We start from the raw sequence: 21,654 nt of genomic DNA on the forward strand, positions 1-21,654 counted from the left end.
AAACACTGTCAGATAAAGGGCTTCATTATTACACAAGTAAACATTCAGGAAGAAGGAAGCAGCAGGAAGTGAAACGTGAGCAGTAGCTTCTCACCTGGACAGATTCTTCATGTTGTGTTTGGCCAGGACCTCCTCCTCATAGTTCAACACCTTTAACTTCTCCAGCAGAGACTCCATCACCACGAAGACCTGGTGAGCCGCTCCGGGGCCGCCATCTTCCTCGCCTCGCCTGCCTTCATCCGCCATCTTCCTTCAGAGGAGGGACAAGTACTCAGGTCAGGTACTTGAGTACAAGTACTCAGGTCAGGTACTTGAGTAGAAGTACTCAGGTCAGGTACTTGAGTAGAGGTACTCAGGTCAGGTACTTGAGTAGAAGTACTCAGGTCAGGTACTTGAGTAGAAGTACTCAGGTCAGGTACTTGAGTAGAAGTACTCAGGTCAGGTACTTGAGTAGAAGTACTCAGGTCAGGTACTTGAGTAGAAGTACTCAGTTCAGGTTACTTGAGTTAGACGTACTCAGGTTCAGGTACTTGAGTAGGAAGTACTCAGGTCAGGTACTTGAGTAGGAAGTACATCAGGTCAGGTACTGAGTAGAAGTCTCAGGTCAGGTACTTGGAGTAGAAGTACTCAGGTGCCCCAGGTACTTGAGTAAAAGTAGAAGTACTCAGGTCAGGTACTTGTAGTAGAAGTACTCAGTCAGGTACTTGAGTAGAAGTACTCAGGTCAGGTACTTGAGTAGAAGTACTACAGGTCAGGTACTTGAGTAGACGGGTACTCAGGTCAGGTACTTGCACGTAGAAGTACTCAGGTCAGGTTCACTTGAGTAGAAGTACTCAGGTCAGGGTACTTGAGCTAGGATTGGGTACTCAGGTCAGGTGACTTGAGTAGGAAGTCCTCAGGTCAGGTACTTGAGTTAGAAGTACTCAGGTCAGGTACTTGAGTTTAAGTACAAGTACTAGTGTCAGAGGTACTTGAGTTCACGTCGAAGTACTCAGATTCAGGCTACTTGAGTAAAGTACAAGTACTCAGGTCAGGTACTTGAGTTCAAGTAGAAGTACTCAGATCAGGTACTTTAGTTCAAGTAGAAGTACTCAGATCAGGTACTTTAGTTCAAGTAGAAGTACTCAGGTCAGGTACTTTAGTTCAAGTAAAAGTACTCAGGTCAGGTACTTGAGTAAAAGTAGAGGACTCAGATTGTGTACTTGAGTAAAAGTAGAAGTACTCAGATCTTGTACTTGAGTTAAAGTAGAAGTACCCAGATCAGGTACTTTAGTTAAAGTAGAAGTACTCAGGTCAGGTACTTTAGTTCAAGTAGAAGTACCCAGATCAGGTACTTTAGTTAAAGTAGAAGTACTCAGGTCTTGTACTTGACTAAAAGTGGAAGTACTCAGGTCTTGTACTTGAGTAAAAGTAGAAGTACTCAGATCTTGTACTTGAGTAAAAGTAGAAGTACTCAGATCTTGTACTTGAGTAAAGTAGAAGTACCAGAGTGTAGGAATACTCTGTTTCAGTAAAAGTCCTTCATTCAAAATGTTCCTCAAGTAAAAGTAGAAAAGTATTATCATCAAAATATAGTGAAAGTAGCGACAGTAAAAGTAGTCATTTGTGCAGATTGGTCCATTCAGAATAATATATGATATGTTTTATAATGATTGATCATGAAAGTGTTTCTCAAAGCTGGTAAAGGTGCAGCTAGTTTGAATGACTTTGTATACTGCAGGGTAGCTTGTGGATTTACTCCAGGTGGAACTAAGTCTGATTTAACACTTGATTAGATTTCACATCATTCATCCACATCTGTGAAGTAACTAAAGGTATTAAATACATGTAGTGGAGGAAAAGTACACCGTTTACCTCTGAACTGTAGTGGAGTAGAAGTACAAGTACCTCAAAATTGTACTTAAATACAGTACTTGAGTAAATGTACTTCGTTACTTTGCTCCTCTGTTAGCAGCTGCCACTAACTGTTGAATCAACACAACAACAAATGTGTCTTTAGCCTCCTTTAGCTGATTAGCATGGGTTAGCTGTTAGCTGTTAGCCGGTTTGTTACCTTTTCTCTCCGTTGTCAGGCAACCGATAAACATGTTAAATGCTTAGTTTCCGGCATGTCGTTTATCACAGTCAGCTTCGTTATCAAATTAAATCATATCCACAGGTCATAGAAACTTAACAAATCTGTTTTAAATCATCATTTTCAATCTTCTAAACACCACTACGTTTTCTGATGTGATGAAGATATTTCAGCGTCAACAGCTTCCGGTAGGCCTTCAGAATAAGAGTCTCTCAGTGGTTGCATTGCTGTCACGGCTTTCAAAATAAAAGCTCATCAACAATATTATTCAAAGAGCGTTCATTTAACAATTATCACTTTTGATTTAGTGTCAAAGGTCAGAAGAGAGCAGACACTTGCTAAAAATGAAATACTGTGCATTATTTATATTCTGATTCTGATTAAATTAATACTGTATAGATACAAACAAACACATACACACACACACACACACACACACACACACCACACACACACACACCACACACACACACACACACACACACACACCAACACACACACACCACACACACACACACACACACACACACACACATTACACATACACACACACACACACATTACACATGACACACACACACACACACACACAGACACACACACACACACACCACACACACACACACACACACATTACATGTTACTTGTTAGACGCTTTTATCCAAAGCGACTTACATACTCAATACTCAAACCTTATCCTGGAACCTAACCTGCTCCGGCCCAGGTTAGCCGCTCAGCACAAGTTACCATGGAGATCTAGCCCGGTAAGAAGAGAACCAGCGCCTTAGGACCGGAAACCCAGAGTTTTCCCTGAAGTTAGCTCGCTAAGCGAAAATACAGGCCTCTGGTGCATTCTTTGTATGAGCAAAGTAGATCCGCGCATACAAGGAATGTGTGATTTGATGCAGAACAATAAACACATGATGAGATATAAAAAACATCTAGAAACAATTAAGTTCAAGAGGTGTGGGATTTGTGCAAAAATATTGACAAGGGGGATATGAAAAAGTTCACAGTATTATGAAGTACGTGGATGTGGGACTAAAGTAAAAATATTTGCATCAATGTAATGAATAACAATGTGGAAAATCCCTCTCAGTGTTTTGTTGTTGCTGACAGCTGCAGACAGTGAGAATAAATAATACATGTCATTTCACAGGGTTGATTGTTCTGGCGCTGCGAAGATGCTGCCTGTTTTTAAAACACTCGTTCACTTCTTCCTTTGTGGGTTGATGGCTCTTCTTCTTCGGTGGTGTTGTAGCTGTCACAGTGGACAAAGAGGACACAGTCTTGGCTTTACGCAGATTATTGTTTTTAAAGAAGGCATTTCCTGGATTGTAAGAGGAACTTTATACGGTGACAAATCGTGTAAAAAAATACAAAAGAATCCTGATTCCAGAGCAGCTAATTCCTTCTGGCTCTGTGTGACGAGATGTAAATGTAAATCTGTGAGAGTGTGAACGCTCAAAGGAAAGATCTGAGAAGTCAACCTCAGGCTCTGCGGAAAACATCTGCAGCGCATCAAGTCTTTTATACAAGGATATACTGCTCCTGCATTTCCTGCACTGGTCTTGCAGGATAATCTTGCACTATTTAAAGTGGACCTATCATGCTATATTTGAATAATATAGTGTAGGACCATACCTATATAAGGCATATTTATACTTTTTATTTTTCAAAATACCAAACAGATCATGCATTTTAGCCATGCCTCATTTTGCTCAATTTGACATTTTCTAGCTCTGTTTTAGCAAGGGCTGATTCAGTGAGAACAGCACCACCTACAGGCCTGGCATATGTACTACAGCGTCTCCAGCGCTTTCGAACGGCAATGGCCGTGGCTGTCTCCTCCTGATTGGTGGAGTTGGCCCAATAGCCGTAGCGCCACCGTCCTGACGTCAGGACAGTGTTCAAATCTGGATCAGTTTTTATCAGATCCGTTGCAGCCCCTTTTTTAGAGATTTGGGTATGGAGGAAAATAGAGAGGGTTGTGTTTTCTGACACTTGGTGAGTTCCCTGGAACACCGGGGACACATATTCATGTATACAAGACGTACAAAAGTGCATTTTGCATGATAGGTCCCCTTTAATTATTCTCTGTTTCTTGTTGCACTATTTTTTTATGTTTTTTAAACTGTGTTTTATTGTTTAATGTCATATATATATTTATGTTGCATTGTTGGAGGAGCCTGGGACTTCAGATTTCCACTGCCATATATGGGGCGAAGCCTGCGAGTTAGTTCAGGCAGTCAACTCGAGCACCAATGATACATTAACACGTGACGCACCTCGTCCCTCTTACAACCAACCAATCACATTCTCCTAAACATGCCGCTCTATTTAAGCTGCCAGGTCTGCCTGCCTCCGCCTCGCTATGCTGCTGCTGCTGTGTTCACTTGCTACTGCTACGTTCATGTTCCTGCTGCTGTGTTTCATGTTGCTGCTGCTCGCCTGCCCCCCCCCCACCACCCCAGCTTCCACCTGTAGGCTCGGGGGGTAGTTATCTAATCATCACTCAATGTTCTATGTACATCTGTGGAGAGATGAGGCCCGAGCCTAGACGCCAAACTCAAACTATATGCTGCTTCTAATAAACATATTAAGAAACATGTGAGTTGTCTGACTGAAGTACAATGTATATATGACCATAAATAAATAAATTGAATGCTTTGAATTTGAAGTGTTTCTGGCACAGAAGAAGAAAAAGTGTCTTCAAAATAAAAGTCGTCCAATGGTTGCTTTGCTGTCAAAACGATCAAAATAAAAACTCATCAACGATGTTACAAAGAGGGCTATTATTATTATTATGCTATTATTGGGAAATTCTGCATCTATAGACGTTCATTGATCAACCATGTATCACTTTTATTTAGTGAGAAGAAAGCCAGAAGAAAGCAGACATTGATAAACAATATGTTTGTAAATCAAAGTCGAAAAATGACTATACTGTACTTATACATTTTAAACAGTCGTTTTTACTTGAGTATTGTAATTGTTGGCTGTTCAACTGTTGAAGAAGAAGATATGTTCAGATGAAAGTATCTGGATTGAGTCGTGGATCCTCCTTCCCTTCCCTCACTGGAGGCCGTTTCTCTTCCACAGTTTGCCTGAAGAGCTGAGTTGTGCTCGGCTAATGCATCTCGAACAGATGGAGCCCGATGCAATCACTCCGGAGAGGCGTCTCCATCTCTCTCTCGTTGAGAAATAAATCAAAATGATGGTTCCTGGCGTCAGTGCAGCTATGCAGGAGGAGAGAAGGCTGCAGAGCAACACAGTTAGCACGGCTCAGAGTCACAGGAGGAAGCATGCAGATCCTTTACTGATACTACACCGTGACAATACTAATATACACATAGAAGCCATGCATGCAGATCCTTTACTGATACTACACCGTGACAATACTAATATACACATAGAAGCCGTGCATGCAGATCCTTTACTGATACTACACCGTGACAATACTAATATACACATAGAAGCCATGCATGCAGATCCTTTACTGATACTACACCGTGACAATACTAATATACACATAGAAGCCATGCATGCAGTCGTTGCAGAATAGGGAAAGCAGCATGTCTACATTTTGAGAAGCTGGAACTGTGAAATGCTTTTGCTAATACATTTTCTCTCAACACACTCATTGTTTCGGGCACTTGAATACAATTTTGGATAATAATCACAGTCAAATGTAGCTCCAGTTCTCGGCGGTGTCGTGTTTCCCAGTGAGTCAACACCTTTCAAAATACAGGTCTTCATCCCTTCATCCCTTCATCCCTTCATCCCTTCATCCCTGTGACCTTTCATCCATCCCGTCTTCCACCTTCTTATCCCTTTATCCTTTCCTACCTACATCTCTTCAACCCTTCCTTTATCCCCCATCCCTCCCTCCATTCATCCCTTCATACCTCCCTTTCTTTCATTCCTCCCTCCCTTCCTACACCCTGTGCTCCCTCCATCTTTATATCCCTCTACTCCCTTATACAAATCTCAACCTATCGTACAATGGACAGCTTCCCCCCCCCCATCTATGTATATACTCGCATTTTAGACTCTGTTACTAACTGTATATCTGTAGACTTGGTATGTCTTAAATGTCCGGTTATGATGTATTAGAACGAAATCTAAAATGTAAATTGTAAATAAGCCATCTGTATGTCAAATATGTCTTATATGTCTTAAATGATATGATGAATTGGAAATGGGGGACCCTGATGTAAACAAGACGAAAGTCTTTCTCTGGTCTGCATCCCCTTAACAATTGTATGTTTTGAGCTGTACTGTACTGTAACCCAATATACAATTGCTGTTAATAACTTTTCAATCAATCAATCAATCCATAAATTCTATACCTAACTCCATTCAACCCTTCCCTCATTAATCGTTCCCTACATCCCTTCATCCCTACATCCCTACATCTCACCTTCCCTTCTTCCCTTCATCCTTCTTCCAGGATCGTATCAACCACCTGCAGTATTTCCCATCTCATTAATGGCCTCCCATAGTTTCCCTTTCAGAATGAAGCTCTGTTTCAGCAGCGAGTCTCTCCTGTTCTCAGACTGCAGATAATTAGAGTTTAAATCTGACAGTCGGACACAGGGTGTGTTTTTATCCGCCCTCGTCTTCACAGGCTTTCATGCAGCTGGTTGGTTTTATTGCTCTCTGTGAGAATAATAGGGGCCACGGTGTTTTAGTTTTAGTGGCCAATAAATGTCACGTTTGACAAACTGCTGCTGAGATCTTTCCGGTCAAAGAGGAGGAGAGTCGAAGTGTAAATCCCCCGAGAGCGAAGCGGGATGATTGGCATTTCATTAAAACTCTGCAGAGAGATTTCCTCCAGGCGACATCGAGTCAACTGTGGTGTAAAGTAACTAAGTACATTTACTCGAGTACTGGACTGTTATTTTAAAACTTGAATGCATCAATCATTATAAAACATATCATATATATTATTCTGAAATGGACCAATCTGCACAATCACTACTTTCACTGTCGCTACTTTCATTATATTTTGATGAGAATACTTTTCTACTTTTACTTGAGGAACATTTTGAATGCAGGACTTTTACTGAAACAGAGTATTCCTACACTCTGGTACTTCTACTTTTACTCAAGTACAAGATCTGAGTACTTCTACTTTTACTCAAGTACAAGATCTGAGTACTTCTACTTTTACTCAAGTACAAGATCTGAGTACTTCTACTTTTACTCAAGTACAAGATCTGAGTACTTCTACTTTTACTCAAGTACAATATCTGAGTACTTCTACTTTTACTCAAGTATAATATCTGAGTACTTCTACTTTTACTCAAGTACAAGATCTGAGTACTTCTACTTTTACTCAAGTACAAGATCTGAGTACTTCTACTTTTACTCAAGTACAAGATCTGAGTACTTCTACTTTTACTCAAGTACAAGATCTGAGTACTTCTGCTTTTACTCAAGTACCATCTACACATCTGTGCAAAGAAAGGGGATAGAAATGAAAACATTAGTTAGAATTATATTAATAATAGTAATACTGCTGCAGGGTCTGATGCACTGCCCTATATTCAAAATGGCTTTACCAATTAAGCAGTCATTTAAAAAAAGCTCAAGTGGGTGAGCATAGTTTAGTTTACACTACTGTACACACAAGTATATTCTTAAAAAGGCCATTATAGTTTTAGTATATTTTGAAGACGTTTCTAAGAGAAGAATGCATGACTCTTACCTGTAAAAAGGTAATCATTGAGTGTTACTGCTTTTAGTGAATCAAAATATCTGAATACCAGTTGAAGGAGGTTTCATGAGTCTTTATTTATACAAAAACAAAATGATTAATGTCAGATGTTGCTTATACAGTATAGCGTACAGGCCAAAACAACAACACAGCTCTCAATCAGCTGATTCTCGTTGTAAAGCACTCAAACTGGATCGAGATGATTGGAAAAATGACAACAAAACACAAAATGGAAACTGAGCTGTAATTAAAAATGAAAAAAGAGAAACAAATGCAACAGATGAAACCTTGTTTAAACCCAAATACTATTAATCTACTTCATTAAATGTTCCACCAGTACAGTTTCACTCACAGGAACATAAATACAGCAAGTCGTGAAATGAAAGCTATACAGGAAGTGCGTTTTTCAGAATAAGACACTGTACTAATATATATCAACAGCACTACGTGAGATAAGCTTCTACAGAAAATGTCTCCTCTAATAATCACTCCAGGAGAAAACAGCCAGCATGCCAACTAAACTTCAAAATAAAATATATATCAAGCAGCAAAGCTGGACAAAATACAACATTCATACGTCGAAAATCAGCAAAAAGCGTTAAAGCCACTACATCCACTTTCACAAGAGTAATTACAGTCTGATGTCCACGATCTTTATAAGGGACTGTGTTACTATTAAGTTCATGCTAAGTTTTATTTGTTTTATCCGCTGTTGCTGCTGCTCAATACAACTGGAAAAATATGTGGTTTTTAGCTTAAAGGGGACCTATCATGCAAAATGCACTTGTGTACGTCTTTTCTACATGAGTATGTGTCCCCGGTGTTCCAGGGAACTCACCAAGTGTCAGAAAACACAACCCTCTCTATTTTCCTCCATACCCAAATCTCTAAAAAAGGGGCTGCAACGGATCTGATAAAAACTGATCCAGATTTGAACACTGTCCTGACGTCAGGACGGTGGCGCTACGGCTATTGGGCCAACTCCACCAATCAGGAGGAGACAGCCACGGCCATTGCCGCTCGAAAGCGCTGGAGACGCTGTAGTACATATGCCAGGCCTGTAGATGGTGCTGTTCTCACTGAATCAGCCCTTGCTAAAACAGATCTAAAAATGGTCAAATTGAGCGAAATGAGGCATGGCTAAAATGCATGATCTGTTTGGTATTTTGAAAAAAAAAAGTATAAATATGCCTTATATAGGTATGGTCCTACACTATATTATTCAAATATAGCATGATAGGTCCACTTTAAATCAAAGCCTCAAAGTTGTATTTGACTTCCAAAGGAGATCCAAAACACTTTGGGGAAATGTGTTTATAATGTATTGCAACAGATGTGGTTAATTTCACTTTTTGAAATAAGCTTTGGATAAAAGCGTCCCCTAAATGAATGGTGTAAAATGTCATGTTGAATATTTCCATTTGGTGCAGTCATTTCTCAGAGGAAACTTGTATACGATATTTAAAAACACATCAAAAGACAGATTCGAGGTTCTTTTTGAGTTTCTTTTTCATCAACAATATCGCAGGTTGAAATCGGCTCGTCGTTTAATGACGTTGATACGGTGGCCCTGAAGGTCAAAACACAACATGTACGAAGTTGTGTTTTATGAAATATTTTATTGTCATTTTAAAATGTACTTTGGATCCTCAGGGCCACCGTACTTTGGTGCTGTCTTTTAATGGAGAAAACGTTATCTTATGTTAACGAAATTACCATTGCATTTCGTATATTTCTTTAAAAATGTTGGGACAGATCTGACGCTCCCAATAAACACAATTATAATAATAACTATTATTAAGGTGACTACACTGTAATTTAATTTGAACTCGGTAGCCATAATTTACCCAACTTCCTGCCCCTGAACATTTCACTCGGTTTATCCCGGGTGCAATGAACTCTGGGTAATGAAGTCCCAAACCTTTCCCATGTGCAGCTTTAGCGTCTATCCAAGCGATCGCTGATGCTGCTTTCAAGCGCCTCTAAACCTCCCACTATTTTGCATACAGAAACCAGTCTGACGTTTAAATCCATTATCCGTTATTTTATCTCCTCAACGGGCGTCTCAGAGACCAGCTGAGGCCCGCAGCGACCGAATTTCACCTCCCAAATGTTTGGCAGTATGTACAACATTATATGTACATCCAGATAAAAGATCAGTACACAAACTCCAGATCAACATTCATCGTCCTCAATCAACCATTTCTTTACCTTCCAGGCGTCCAGTGCTAATCACTGGTTATAATCCCACAAATCTAGACTCCACAAATTAACCAAACAAACTTGAAACCTGATTTTCATCCTTTGAAATAAAGATTCTTACATTCATGTCACGCTGTTTGAATCATATAATTCCACACCCTGACACTTTAATAAATAATCAGTTCGCGTTCGGATGAGTCCCGAAAAGCCCACTTCAAGAGTTTTCTTCCGTCTTTAATACATTCTTGCAGATAAGAGTGTCCATCATCGTTGATGTCGACCAATCGCAGACCTTCTCTCTAAATCCTCAACGTTTCGAGGTTCCCCCGATTTGCCCGCCTCCTTTTCCTGTTCGATCTTACTTCGTGTATTCGTCCTCTGGTATCCGGGTGGCGCCTGCTTCTTCCACCGGCCCTTCTCTCTTGGTTTCCATCGCAACTTCAGTATAGGCAACTGGTTTCTCCTCCTCTGGGACTTTAGCTTCGGCCTCTGCTTCTGTTTCGCCTTCGGTTTCAGCTTCGGCGCCTTCCTGCCCTTCAGCCACCGCCCTCTCCTTCTTCAGTTTGATGCGAAAGGTCTCTCTGTTCGGCGCTTTCTTGGCGATGTTGTCCTTCAGACGCTCTCCGGAGTGTTTCAGGCGTTCGCCGGCCTGATGCATCTTGTCCCGGCGCTCATGAGGCATCACCTTCTCCCCCAGGTTGTGGAACTTGGTGCCCAGGTTTCCTCTGGTTTTGCTCATGTTCTCCTTGGAGAAAGCGGCCTTCAGGGTCTCGGTGCTCTTCACCATGGATTGTTTCATGCGGGTAGCTCTGGAGGGGTCGGCCTCTTCAACGCTCAGGTACTCTTCGTCCGAGGAGAGGTCGGCGGGGACGTCGTAGATGTCGGGTTCGACCTCCACTCCGTCCAAGCCGGTTCCTTTGGGAGACTTTGTGACGGCCACTGATGGGATCTCAGTCTCGCCCTGCGGAGAAGAAAGTAAACGGAATACAGTCAGGACAAAATGAATGTACAGAAACGCCATTTCTGAAAATGTCTGACTTTATTCTCAGAAATCTGACCTATTTTTCTTTTTTTACTCTGGTAATTTTCCCATGAATGACATTATATCTGCTTGTATAAAAGTTAGCCTGGGCAATGTTGCAAAGCAATGGTAAGAGCTGCTTTACGCATATGTTGAATTTTCTATCCTACTTTTGCACCAAGACAGTACATGGTGATAAAACTAAACAAATCATATCAGACCCAGGTACGCAACTCCCTATCTCTCGTAGGTCAACCTGGGCAATGTTGAATAGTAATTGTCATAGTTGCTTTGTGGTGGTATTGTTTTTTTATGAGTTTTGCACAAAGACTGTAAAAAGAGGTGGATGTAGTCTCCATGACGTCATCCATTGGTCTTTGCATACGTTTAAAGTACTTTTTAAGTCTCTTTGTGGTTGTTTTGACTCTGGTTGTAGTTGTGTGTGAATGTACTTGCAACTAACTTATTTGTATAAGTATTTGTAGTTAACACGTTTACATTATCTCCCTGTAGTCTTTTCATGTCTCTACAGAGACTCTTTCTGGTCATTTTGAGTATTTTCCCTGATGGATACATTTCACATGTCCCTAACACTTTCAGCCAATAGCCTTTAATTGCATCCCATGAAGGAATAACATATTTTATCTGCTAGGCTAAACATGTCCTAAACATTTTTCCACACACGGAAACAGGGAAAAAGAGGATTTTAAAAAGCACTTTAAAGTTGAGTCCTTCAGGATTTTGAATCTTGGCATAGTTACCTCTGAATATCTTAATTTTCTTGCATTGGCTCTCAAAAGAGGTAATAGCACTGATGTGTTAATAAAATGTCACACTGCTCATGCCGACATTTAATTTTACAAGGACCCTATCCCTGCACACGGAGATGAAATCAATACCCGTCTTCTCATCTGTCTCTTATGGATTACTTGCTAAATTGCTGCAGGTCCAGATAGAGAACATGATATTCCTCAGAGAGAGTCCTGCAGCCTCTGAAAACATGAGATCAAGTTTTATTCTATTTTTACAGAGGACGGGTAACTGAGACTTGTCCAGACAAGAACTCAAGATGGCCGACGACTGGTTCTGGCAGTGTGGGGGGATGTTGATCTCTATCTCAACAACTAAACAAAGCTGGAGGAATGAGTCCCAAAACCTGGAAATGAGTCAGCGTTTTTGCACTTACTGCTCTCTATTCTCTAGAAGTTAATGGGTTTTTAATGCGTTGTTGGGATTGTCAAAATAATGTTCCTGTATAGCAGTTCCTCCAATAGCCTAGCCGCCTTTAGCTTAGCGGCGGTGACGTGAAGTCATGTGACTGTGCTGTAGTTCCTTTATAGCCCAACATTAGCCGCCTTTAGCTTAGCGGTGGTGACGTGAAGTCATGTGACCGTGCTGTAGTTCCTTTATAGCCCAACATTAGCCGCCTTTACCTTAGCGGTGGTGACGTGAAGTCATGTGACCGTGCTGTAGTTCCTTTACAGCCTAACATTAGCCACCTTTAGCTTAGCGGTGGTGACGTGAAGTCATGTGACCGTGCTGTAGTTCCTTTATAGCCCAACATTAGCCACCTTTAGCTTAGCGGTGGTGACGTGAAGTCATGTGACCGTGCTGTAGTTCCTTTATAGCCCAACATTAGCCACCTTTAGCTTAGCGGTGGTGACGTGAAGTCATGTGACCGTGCTGTAGTTCCTTTATAGCCCAACATTAGCCACCTTTAGCTTAGCGGTGGTGACGTGAAGTCATGTGACCGTGCTGTAGTTCCTTTATAGCCCAACATTAGCCACCTTTAGCTTAGCGGTGGTGACGTGAAGTCATGTGACCGTGCTGTAGTTCCTTTATAGCCCAACATTAGCCACCTTTAGCTTAGCGGTGGTGACGTGAAGTCATGTGACCGTGCTGTAGTTCCTTTATAGCCCAACATTAGCCGCCTTTAGCTTAGCGGTGGTGACGTGAAGTCATGTGACCGTGCTGTAGTTCCTTTATAGCCCAACATTAGCCGCCTTTATCTTAGCGGTGGTGACGTGAAGTCATGTGACCCAGCTGTAGTTCTTTTATAGCCCAACATGGGAAGCGTGTGGCGCAGTGGATAGAGCCTTGGTGTTGGGATAAGGGGTTCACAGGTTCAAACCCCACTGCAGTCAGCATGTCGTTGTGTCCCTGGGCAAGACACTTCACCCCAAATTGCTCCTGTGGGGATTGACCACAGTATTGAGTATGTAAGTCGCTTTGGATAAAAGCGTCTAACAAGTCAAATGTAATGGAATGTGACCGTGCTGTAGTTCCTTTATAGCCCAACATTTGCCGCCTATATCTTAGCGGTGGTGACATGAAGTCATGTGACCGAGCTGTAGTTATTTTATAGCCCAACATTAGTCGCCTTTAGCTTATTACTTCAGAAATCATAAAGTGGTGTTAATATGTGGAGATTATCCTGCTGAACTAATCGTGTCAGTATCATAAACGTTTGTTTGACACAGATTCATTTCTGCAATAATACAAAATCACATGGAGAAATCCCATTGTTTTTTATTGGAGGTAACTAGGGAGATGCTACAGGTGACTTTGGATGTGAAACCAATTAATCATAATTAAACTGCGATCACCTGCAAGGATCGCAGTCATTAATCAGGGAGGGGTCTTCGACCACACACTGTGACTGACAGGATAATTACACCGGCAGGGATGTGGGTCAGGACGTTTATTAATAACCTCACATGGTGGAGGAAGACGAGGAGAGCAGAAAGACAGGTTGATTTAACAAACACTAACACATTCGTTATGTTCACACACACACACACACACACACACACACACACACACACACACACACACACACACACACACACACACACACACACACAAATGTTTAACCTGTGTAAAATTGTAAGCTACATTTTGTAAACGTCTTGGAAGTTTAGCAGTGAGGATATTTTAACCTATTGTTGGAAGAAGTATTCTGATTGTTTACCGCAGAGAAAGCACTTATAATATACTGTGAAAATACTCCACTACAAGTATAAGTCCTCCATACAAAATGGTATACTTAGGTGAAAGTATTACCAGTAAAGTTGAAATTATAAAAGTATTGATTGTCCAGTAAAATTAAGTTCTGAAATGCTCTCTATTAGCTGCTGACCTCTGGTTTGAGTTGTGTTCAGGGCCTGTGGGAACTTTAAACTGCACGGCTCATGCATTGTCATTGCACCCAACAGAAATATCTCAAACTAAAAGTCATTATGTTGTTATAAAATGACACCCCGTCCCCTGATGTCCATCGTTGAGAACAACAACTAGCGCCCAGGGTGGAAAACAGCAGACATTTATCTTTTTCTCATTATGGCCACAGCCTTCATTATTCAGCCGCCAGCGTCAGCCTGCTGCTTCCTGGTTAAATGAGCAGCTGAAGCTCTATATTAGGAGAGGAACGGACGCCTCAGAATAACCGACATCAGTCACCAGGAAACTCAACACGTCACTGCAGGACGGAGAGAAGCCGAGCTAAACCTGGAGTGCAGGAATACAAAGAGTAACTGATGCACAAAACTATATCTATTTAAACTATAGGCCTATCAAGTTATTTGCACATTTCTGCACAATACAACCTACTTAAACTGCATGGCTCTATCACTTTCTGATATACTTCCCACCCCTCTCTGTATGTAAAGTGGTGCAGGGATGTCATATTTCTTCAGTAGACCCTGAAGGCAGCATCTCCCTTGTTCCGTCCACTAAAAGCCAATGGAATTTCTCCATTGGACAGAAGTAAAAAGCTAACGTTGGGCTATAACGGCCCCTACACACGGCGGCGTGCGTTGACGTTTCAACGCTTCTGCCCATTCACTTTGAATGGGGTGACGTCATGCTTCGCCAAACTGCATTGTGGGAGCAAAGCGTAGAGCAATGTTCTACTTTTGAAGCTTCGACGGAAGCGTCAGCCAATCGAATCATATGCCAGTACAAGCTCTAGCCAATCAAACCGCTGCTTGTGTGTCCGGGGCGGGAGATTCAGGTGATTGGTTATTGGTCTAGCTTCAGACATGCCCGCCGGCAAGCGTCAACGCACGCCGCCGTGTGTAGGGGCCGTAAAGGAACTACAGCACGGTCACATGACTTCACGTCACCACCGCTAAGCTAAAGGTGGCTAATGTTGGGCTATAAAGGAACTACAGCACGGTCACATGACTTCACGTCACCACCGCTAAGCTAAAGGCTGCTAATGTTGGGCTATAAAGGAACTACAGCACGGTCACATGACTTCACGTCACCACCGCTAAGCTAAAGGCTGCTAATGTTGGGCTATAAAGGAACTACAGCACGGTCACATGACTTCACGTCACCACTGCTAAGCTAAAGGCGGCTAATGTTGGGCTATAAAGGAACTACAGCACGGTCACATGACTTCACGTCACCACTGCTAAGCTAAAGGTGGCTAATGTTGGGCTATAGAGGAACTACAGCACGGTCACATGACTTCACGTCACCACCGCTAAGCTAAAGGCGGCTAATATTGGGTTATAAAGGAACTACAGCACGGTCACATGACTTCACGTCACCACCGCTAAGCTAAAGGTGGCTAATGTTGGGCGTGATGACGTTTAATCTTCTAATTTAGACTCTTGTTAGCAACCACTAATTCACCAGTGGGGTATTTACTGACGTATTTTAATTTAAATCTCTTCAGCTTGTGTTAACCACAGACCTTATTTCAGGATAACAACCAAAACAGAATCAGAAAACCATTGACTTCCAGACAAGGGAACAGGAAGTGATAAACTGCTGACTCATTTCCTGATTTAAGACTCATTCCTGCACCTCTCTCTTCCCCCAAGTGCTAATCTACATGTTAGACTGGTTTGACAGCAGTATATTTCGTGTCTCTGCTCCCAGAATAGCTTCCTGTGTGAGGGATCCTCAGCAGCTGTTGGAGGCACATAGTGACCCGGTTACTCTTCTGAAGTTTAACATTAACGAGGATGCGTCTCCCTGACTACTGAATTAAATACAATTAATAGGATAATTTGTCCTTTTTTTTGCCTGCAAAGGATGAAATCCCTGTGTTCCCTCCCTTTGTTTACTTTCGAAACATAGTGACATCACTATTGAACACTCGCGCTAGTATTGGCTAGAGCGACATGATAGACTAAGGGGCGGGACATCTCTAAGAGCGGTTGACTAATCACAACAGAGCCGGCCAGCTAACCAATCAGAGCAGACTTGGCTCTGGTTTCAGACAGAGGGTGAAAAGAGGTGCTGCAGCACAGGCAGTATGAGAGAGATAAAGAGCTTTTTGAACATTAAAGCATGGAGACACTACATACTGATATACACCTGAACATCAGCAGGAGAGGACTCTTTAAAGTAGAGACACTACATACTGATATACACCTGAACATCAGCAGGAGAGGACTCTTTAAAGTAGAGACACTACATACTGATATACACCTGAACATCAGCAGGAGAGGACTCTTTAAAGTAGAGACACTACATACTGATATACACCTGAACATCAGCAGGAGAGGACTCTTTAAAGTAGAGACACTACATACTGATATACACCTGAACATCAGCGGGAGAGGACTCTTTAAAGTAGAGACACTACATACTGATATACACCTGAACATCAGCAGGAGAGGACTCTTTAAAGTAGAGACACTACATACTGATATACACCTGAACATCAGCAGGAGAGGACTCTTTAAAGTAGAGACACTACATACTGATATACACCTGAACATCAGCAGGAGAGGACTCTTTAAAGTAGAGACACTACATACTGATATACACCTGAACATCAGCAGGAGAGGACTCTTTAAAGTAGAGACACTACATACTGATATACACCTGAACATCAGCAGGAGAGGACTCTTTAATGTAGAGACACTACATACTGATATACACCTGAACATCAGCAGGAGAGGACTCTTTAAAGTAGAGACACTACATACTGATATACACCTGAACATCAGCAGGAGAGGACTCTTTAAAGTAGAGACACTACATACTGATATACACCCTGAACATCAGCAGGAGAGGACTCTTTAAGTAGAGACACTACATACTGATATACACCTGAACATCAGCAGCAGAGGACTCTTTAAAGTAGAGACACTACATACTGATATACACCTGAACATCAGCAGGAGAGGACTCTTTAAAGTAGAGACACTACATACTGATATACACCTGAACATCAGCAGGAGAGGACTCTTTAAAGTAGAGACACTACATACTGATATACACCTGAACATCAGCAGGAGAGGACTCTTTAAAGTAGAGACACTACATACTGATATACACCTGAACATCAGCAGGAGAGGACTCTTTAAAGTAGAGACACTACATACTGATATACACCTGAACATCAGCAGGAGAGGACTCTTTAAAGTAGAGACACTACATACTGATATACACCTGAACATAGGGGACTCTTTAAAGCTGTTCGCTCATTGGATAAGAGTGTGTGCTCTTTAAATAACGAGGATGCTTTTCTATAAATTGTTTTTGGAGTCGAGGTTGTTAAACTTCCTCACATCGCCCCTCTGCCGCTGAATGCATTGAGTCAGAGTTTATTTCAGTTTAGATCTCGCTGCTTGGCCCACATTTGTCCCGCCTCGAGGAGATGAACCTACTCTGATTTGTATTCTCAACTTAATTCTGCTCCAGTTCCTCATAAAAGAAAACGTGGATTTGATAACCCAGAGAGGAGCTGCCCCACAGAAACCACTGATACAAGTTTTTAAGGTGTTTTTTAAATGTATTTTCTCTTTGTTAAAGGCCCTAAAATGCTCTCAATCAGCTTATTACTGTTCTTACGGTTTCCTAATATAACACACAACGTTAAAACAATCATTTTTGTATTTTATTAAGAGGACTATACAGTTAGCTCATTGGCAAAATGAAAGACTATCCGATACTACTTGGGTCCTTTGGTCTTATTACAACATTGCACAATTGGATCACGCTAAATGAACAACATTTAGATATAAATACGGACTGCATTTTGGGATAATTATATTAACATAAGCTTTTTTAATGAGTTTGGGGTATATGTTGAGGTTGAGCTTTTATTTTGAGTAAGTAAACGTACTACATAAATAAAGCGTATTTTCACAACTTAATTATTTATTTACTATTGTTTGTGTTGTGATGCGTTGCTCGGCTCATATTTTAGCTCCTTAATTCCTACGTTTTCCATGAATCACGCAACTTTCTTCTCTTATCCAACTGTGTTCCATTAACCGCAATGCATGATGGGACATAATGTCTGTACGCTATTGCATTTTTAACCACTATATGGAATATGTATAATAATTATAACTATAGTCTACATTCATACAGCACTACAAAATGGCCAACTGATTTGATTGTGAAACAGCCTTTGTGTCACTGATTTGAAGTGGGTGGGGCTTAATTTGAAAATGATGATGACACATGATTCCGTTCACCAATCAGAACTCAGCATAATTTGAATCAGAATGGTATTGTTGCCAGGCGACATACACAAAGTCCTGATGACTTTTTGACTGTTAAACTCTTACAAAAAACGACATTAATGGTGATTGTTGTATATTTAATAATTTATAGTTATATTAGCAACAAAAAGAAGCCATGAAACCATATTATTAGGGGCTTCATTAAAAATGTAGTATAATTTGGCAACTACAGCTCAAAGACACTATTTTAAATCACATTGCAATAACATTACACATGTTTAAACTTCAAAACTAATATATTTTTCTTGTCAATAGACTGGATAAAAAATAAGTCCTGTGTCTCACAGATAATTTGTGAATATTCGTTGCTTACGTTGGAAAATGTAGAATCAGAATTTTATTTGTTTTGGTACATTTTGTGATTTCATTCAAGAAGAAAAATCACTTCAAATTCATTCTTTGGTTTCATTCTTATTTTTGTATCGTGTGGTTTTCTTATTGGACTGTAGTTACTTAACAAGTGTTGATGTCTGCTTTGGGTTTTTCTGTCTTATACGATGGGTAATTACGTCAATTCGTGTCATTGTGGGGAATAGAAAAATTGTACAAAAGTTGGACAAAGCCAATTTATAACAGCGGGAAATCCTTACATTTGAAATGCTTAAACCCACAAATGCATTATTACTTATTGAATGACTTTGGAAGAATAGGACTCCTTTAAAGTCGTTTCGCACTTTGGATAAGAGTGTGTGCTCTTTAAATAACGAGGATGCTTTTCTATAAATTGCTTTCGCAGTCCAGGGTGTTAAACTTACTGAAATAAACCCAAAAAGGTCGTCTTTACTTATTACATAACGTACTGTGTGACATATCAATTGATTACATTATTGTTTTTGCATCAAAAGAACAACGTGGTACCTTCAGTCTCAGTTATAACTTCTGTTCCATCTTCACGACCACGACACACAAACGTATATCTTGACATCTTTTACCACATGAATCCGCCCCTCTTCTCGTCCTCTACTTACTGAAATAAACCCATAAATGCCTTTTCACTTATTAAATGACTTAGTGTGACTGACATGTCAATTGATTGAATTATCTGTTTTGCATCAGAAGGACAATGCATGAAGTTGTTGAAAGAACTGGAGAACTTGGTACCTCCAGTTTCAGTTATACCTTCTGGTCCAAAAACGACAACACACAAACATATCCTGACATGTTTTACTTGACTCTGCTTACCTGATAGATGACGACCCTGAACTTGTTGCGTGTGAGCAGCTCGTCCTGCGTGGTTTCCACCTTCTTCACGTGGACGTTTTGCTTCTCGACGCGCATGCGGACTTCCTTGACGTTGGCGCTGACTTTTCGGGCCTTCTGCAGCAGTTTCTCCACCGTGCAGCTGGTGTCCGTGTGGTCCTTGGCCAGCTTCATCACGTCTCCCTGGATGCTCTTGATGTTGCTCTCCAGGTCCATCTGACGCTCCTCCATGCGCTGCTGGCAGGACTGGACGTTGTCGATGATGCCGGCAACGCGTTCCAGAAGCGACAAGATGGTCAAGGCGCTGATTGGGTTCCCGTCGGCATCTTCCACCCCGAGGATCTCCAACTTCTCCTGGACTCCCGCTGTGCGATACTTATGCTGATCCATTGCAGCGTTTCGATGATAATGAAGGATTTGCCTCTTCAAATGACTTCACAACTTGTTGCAGATGTGTGGTTTGGCTTGGGGAATGCTTCGATGATAATGAAGGATCGGCCTCTTCGAAATTTGCTTAATACTTAAAAGTGTGGTTTGGCGTAGGGCAAGGAACCAGGAGTTACCAACAGGAGACCGGAGAGTGGAAACACCCGACCACAGTGACCCAAACTCAGGTCTGGGGACAGGAGAGAGGCTAAACTCCACCTACCTCTTTTAAAAAAGGCCTCAGGGTCCAAAGGAGAACCTCACACGAACCACCCAGGGCTAAAAATAAAAAATCTCTCTGTAAGGCGACACGTTGGACATTTTGGGAAGACGCAATGCATGATTGGAAACCCCCCGCCTAGCGTCCTGCGCCGCTTTGTTAAAGCCACGTGCACTGATTCATAATTTTGCGTTATTTTTGCACACATGTTCATGCTAGCAGCTGACTGTGTTCATCAACAGCAGCTTAGCAGATATTCTGCAGCCCTGCAGGGACGCATGCAAAGCGGCCACAGTTGTCTGGTGTGATGACACAGAGCTGGAATGCGTTTCGGGGGATTAAAGCATTGCAGCGCTGCCCTTTTTACTTTCCCCCCCGGGCAGCAGAGTCCGGACGTTGGCAGGGACTGAGATCTGAAGCTCTTTATAGAGACGAGAGGAGTGTCAAAGTGACGCCGATTTAACACTCGCTGCTCTGAACTGCTACAGTTAACACATACACGTTAATAAGATGGATTCAGTGGAGGAATAATCATTGGTCTTTAGCTCACAGTTGGAGAAAGTCATGAACGTACTTTGTCATATATTTAAAGCAAAAAGATATTTCTTTAACAACCTGATAGGAGGCTGAAGGGTTAGCGCCACAACCCTTTAACGAGGTCTGCTTGGTTTGTTTTCTAATTAGTCTTAATACCAATTATGTGCAATATGTGCAATATATATATATGTGCCATTAATAACTGTCTAATGTATACCTTTCTGCTATATCTCAGAACTGTTACAGGATGTGTATTTTTGCTATTTTAATCCTATTGAGATGTTGACATTTATTTCTAGTCTTTTAATTGTATTGTACAATGCCATGTCTTTGTATGCTGCTGCAACACAAACACTTCCCAACTTGGGATCAATAAAGTACCTCTTATCTTATCTTATCTTATCTTATCGTATCTTATCGTATCTTATCGTATCTTATCTTATCTTTATCAGTTTCTCAGTGGACCAACTAGATCTGACATGTAGTTTAGGAAAGTCTTGGTTATCTGTCCAGTTCTTTGCAGAGAAAGTTGAACCATGATGGGTTTTTGTACATTGTGGTAGTTTGGACGACTGAAGCCAACAGCTGCTCCTGTCCCTGAATACCCCCCCCCCCCCCCCCACCCCCCCACACTCTATAACGCTATATTTACTCCAGTATAGCATGCCTGAGTCCCTGCCCCTTGTAGAAATGTACAGAGGTGGGGAGTATTGGGAGTACAAATAGTTTGTTACTGTACTTAAGTACATGTTTCTG

At 41.4% G+C, this 21,654-nt stretch overlaps 2 protein-coding genes across 2 annotated transcripts; both read right to left on the reverse strand.

The window, feature by feature from the left end:
• Window positions 1-94: 94 nt before the first annotated feature.
• On the reverse strand, window positions 95-2,255 carry ift57 (intraflagellar transport 57 homolog (Chlamydomonas); the record flags this gene model as incomplete). Its single annotated transcript, XM_034136005.1, is given in 2 exon segments — window positions 95-250; window positions 2,054-2,255. A coding segment is annotated over 1 exon segment (152 nt), but the record flags the coding sequence as incomplete, so codon positions are not given.
• Window positions 2,256-8,920: 6,665 nt separating this feature from the next.
• cavin4a (caveolae associated protein 4a) lies at window positions 8,921-20,297 on the reverse strand. Its single transcript, XM_034136001.1, has 2 exons — window positions 19,698-20,297; window positions 8,921-10,959 (listed from the first exon to the last, which is right to left on the reverse strand). The coding sequence occupies exons 1-2, from the start codon at window positions 20,103-20,105 to the stop codon at window positions 10,357-10,359; spliced, it is 1,011 nt and encodes a 336-aa protein (XP_033991892.1). The 5' UTR covers window positions 20,106-20,297; the 3' UTR covers window positions 8,921-10,356.
• Window positions 20,298-21,654: the final 1,357 nt, after the last annotated feature.

Source organism: Trematomus bernacchii, unplaced genomic scaffold (assembly GCF_902827165.1).
Source record: "Trematomus bernacchii unplaced genomic scaffold, fTreBer1.1, whole genome shotgun sequence".
NCBI lineage: Eukaryota > Metazoa > Chordata > Actinopteri > Perciformes > Nototheniidae > Trematomus > Trematomus bernacchii.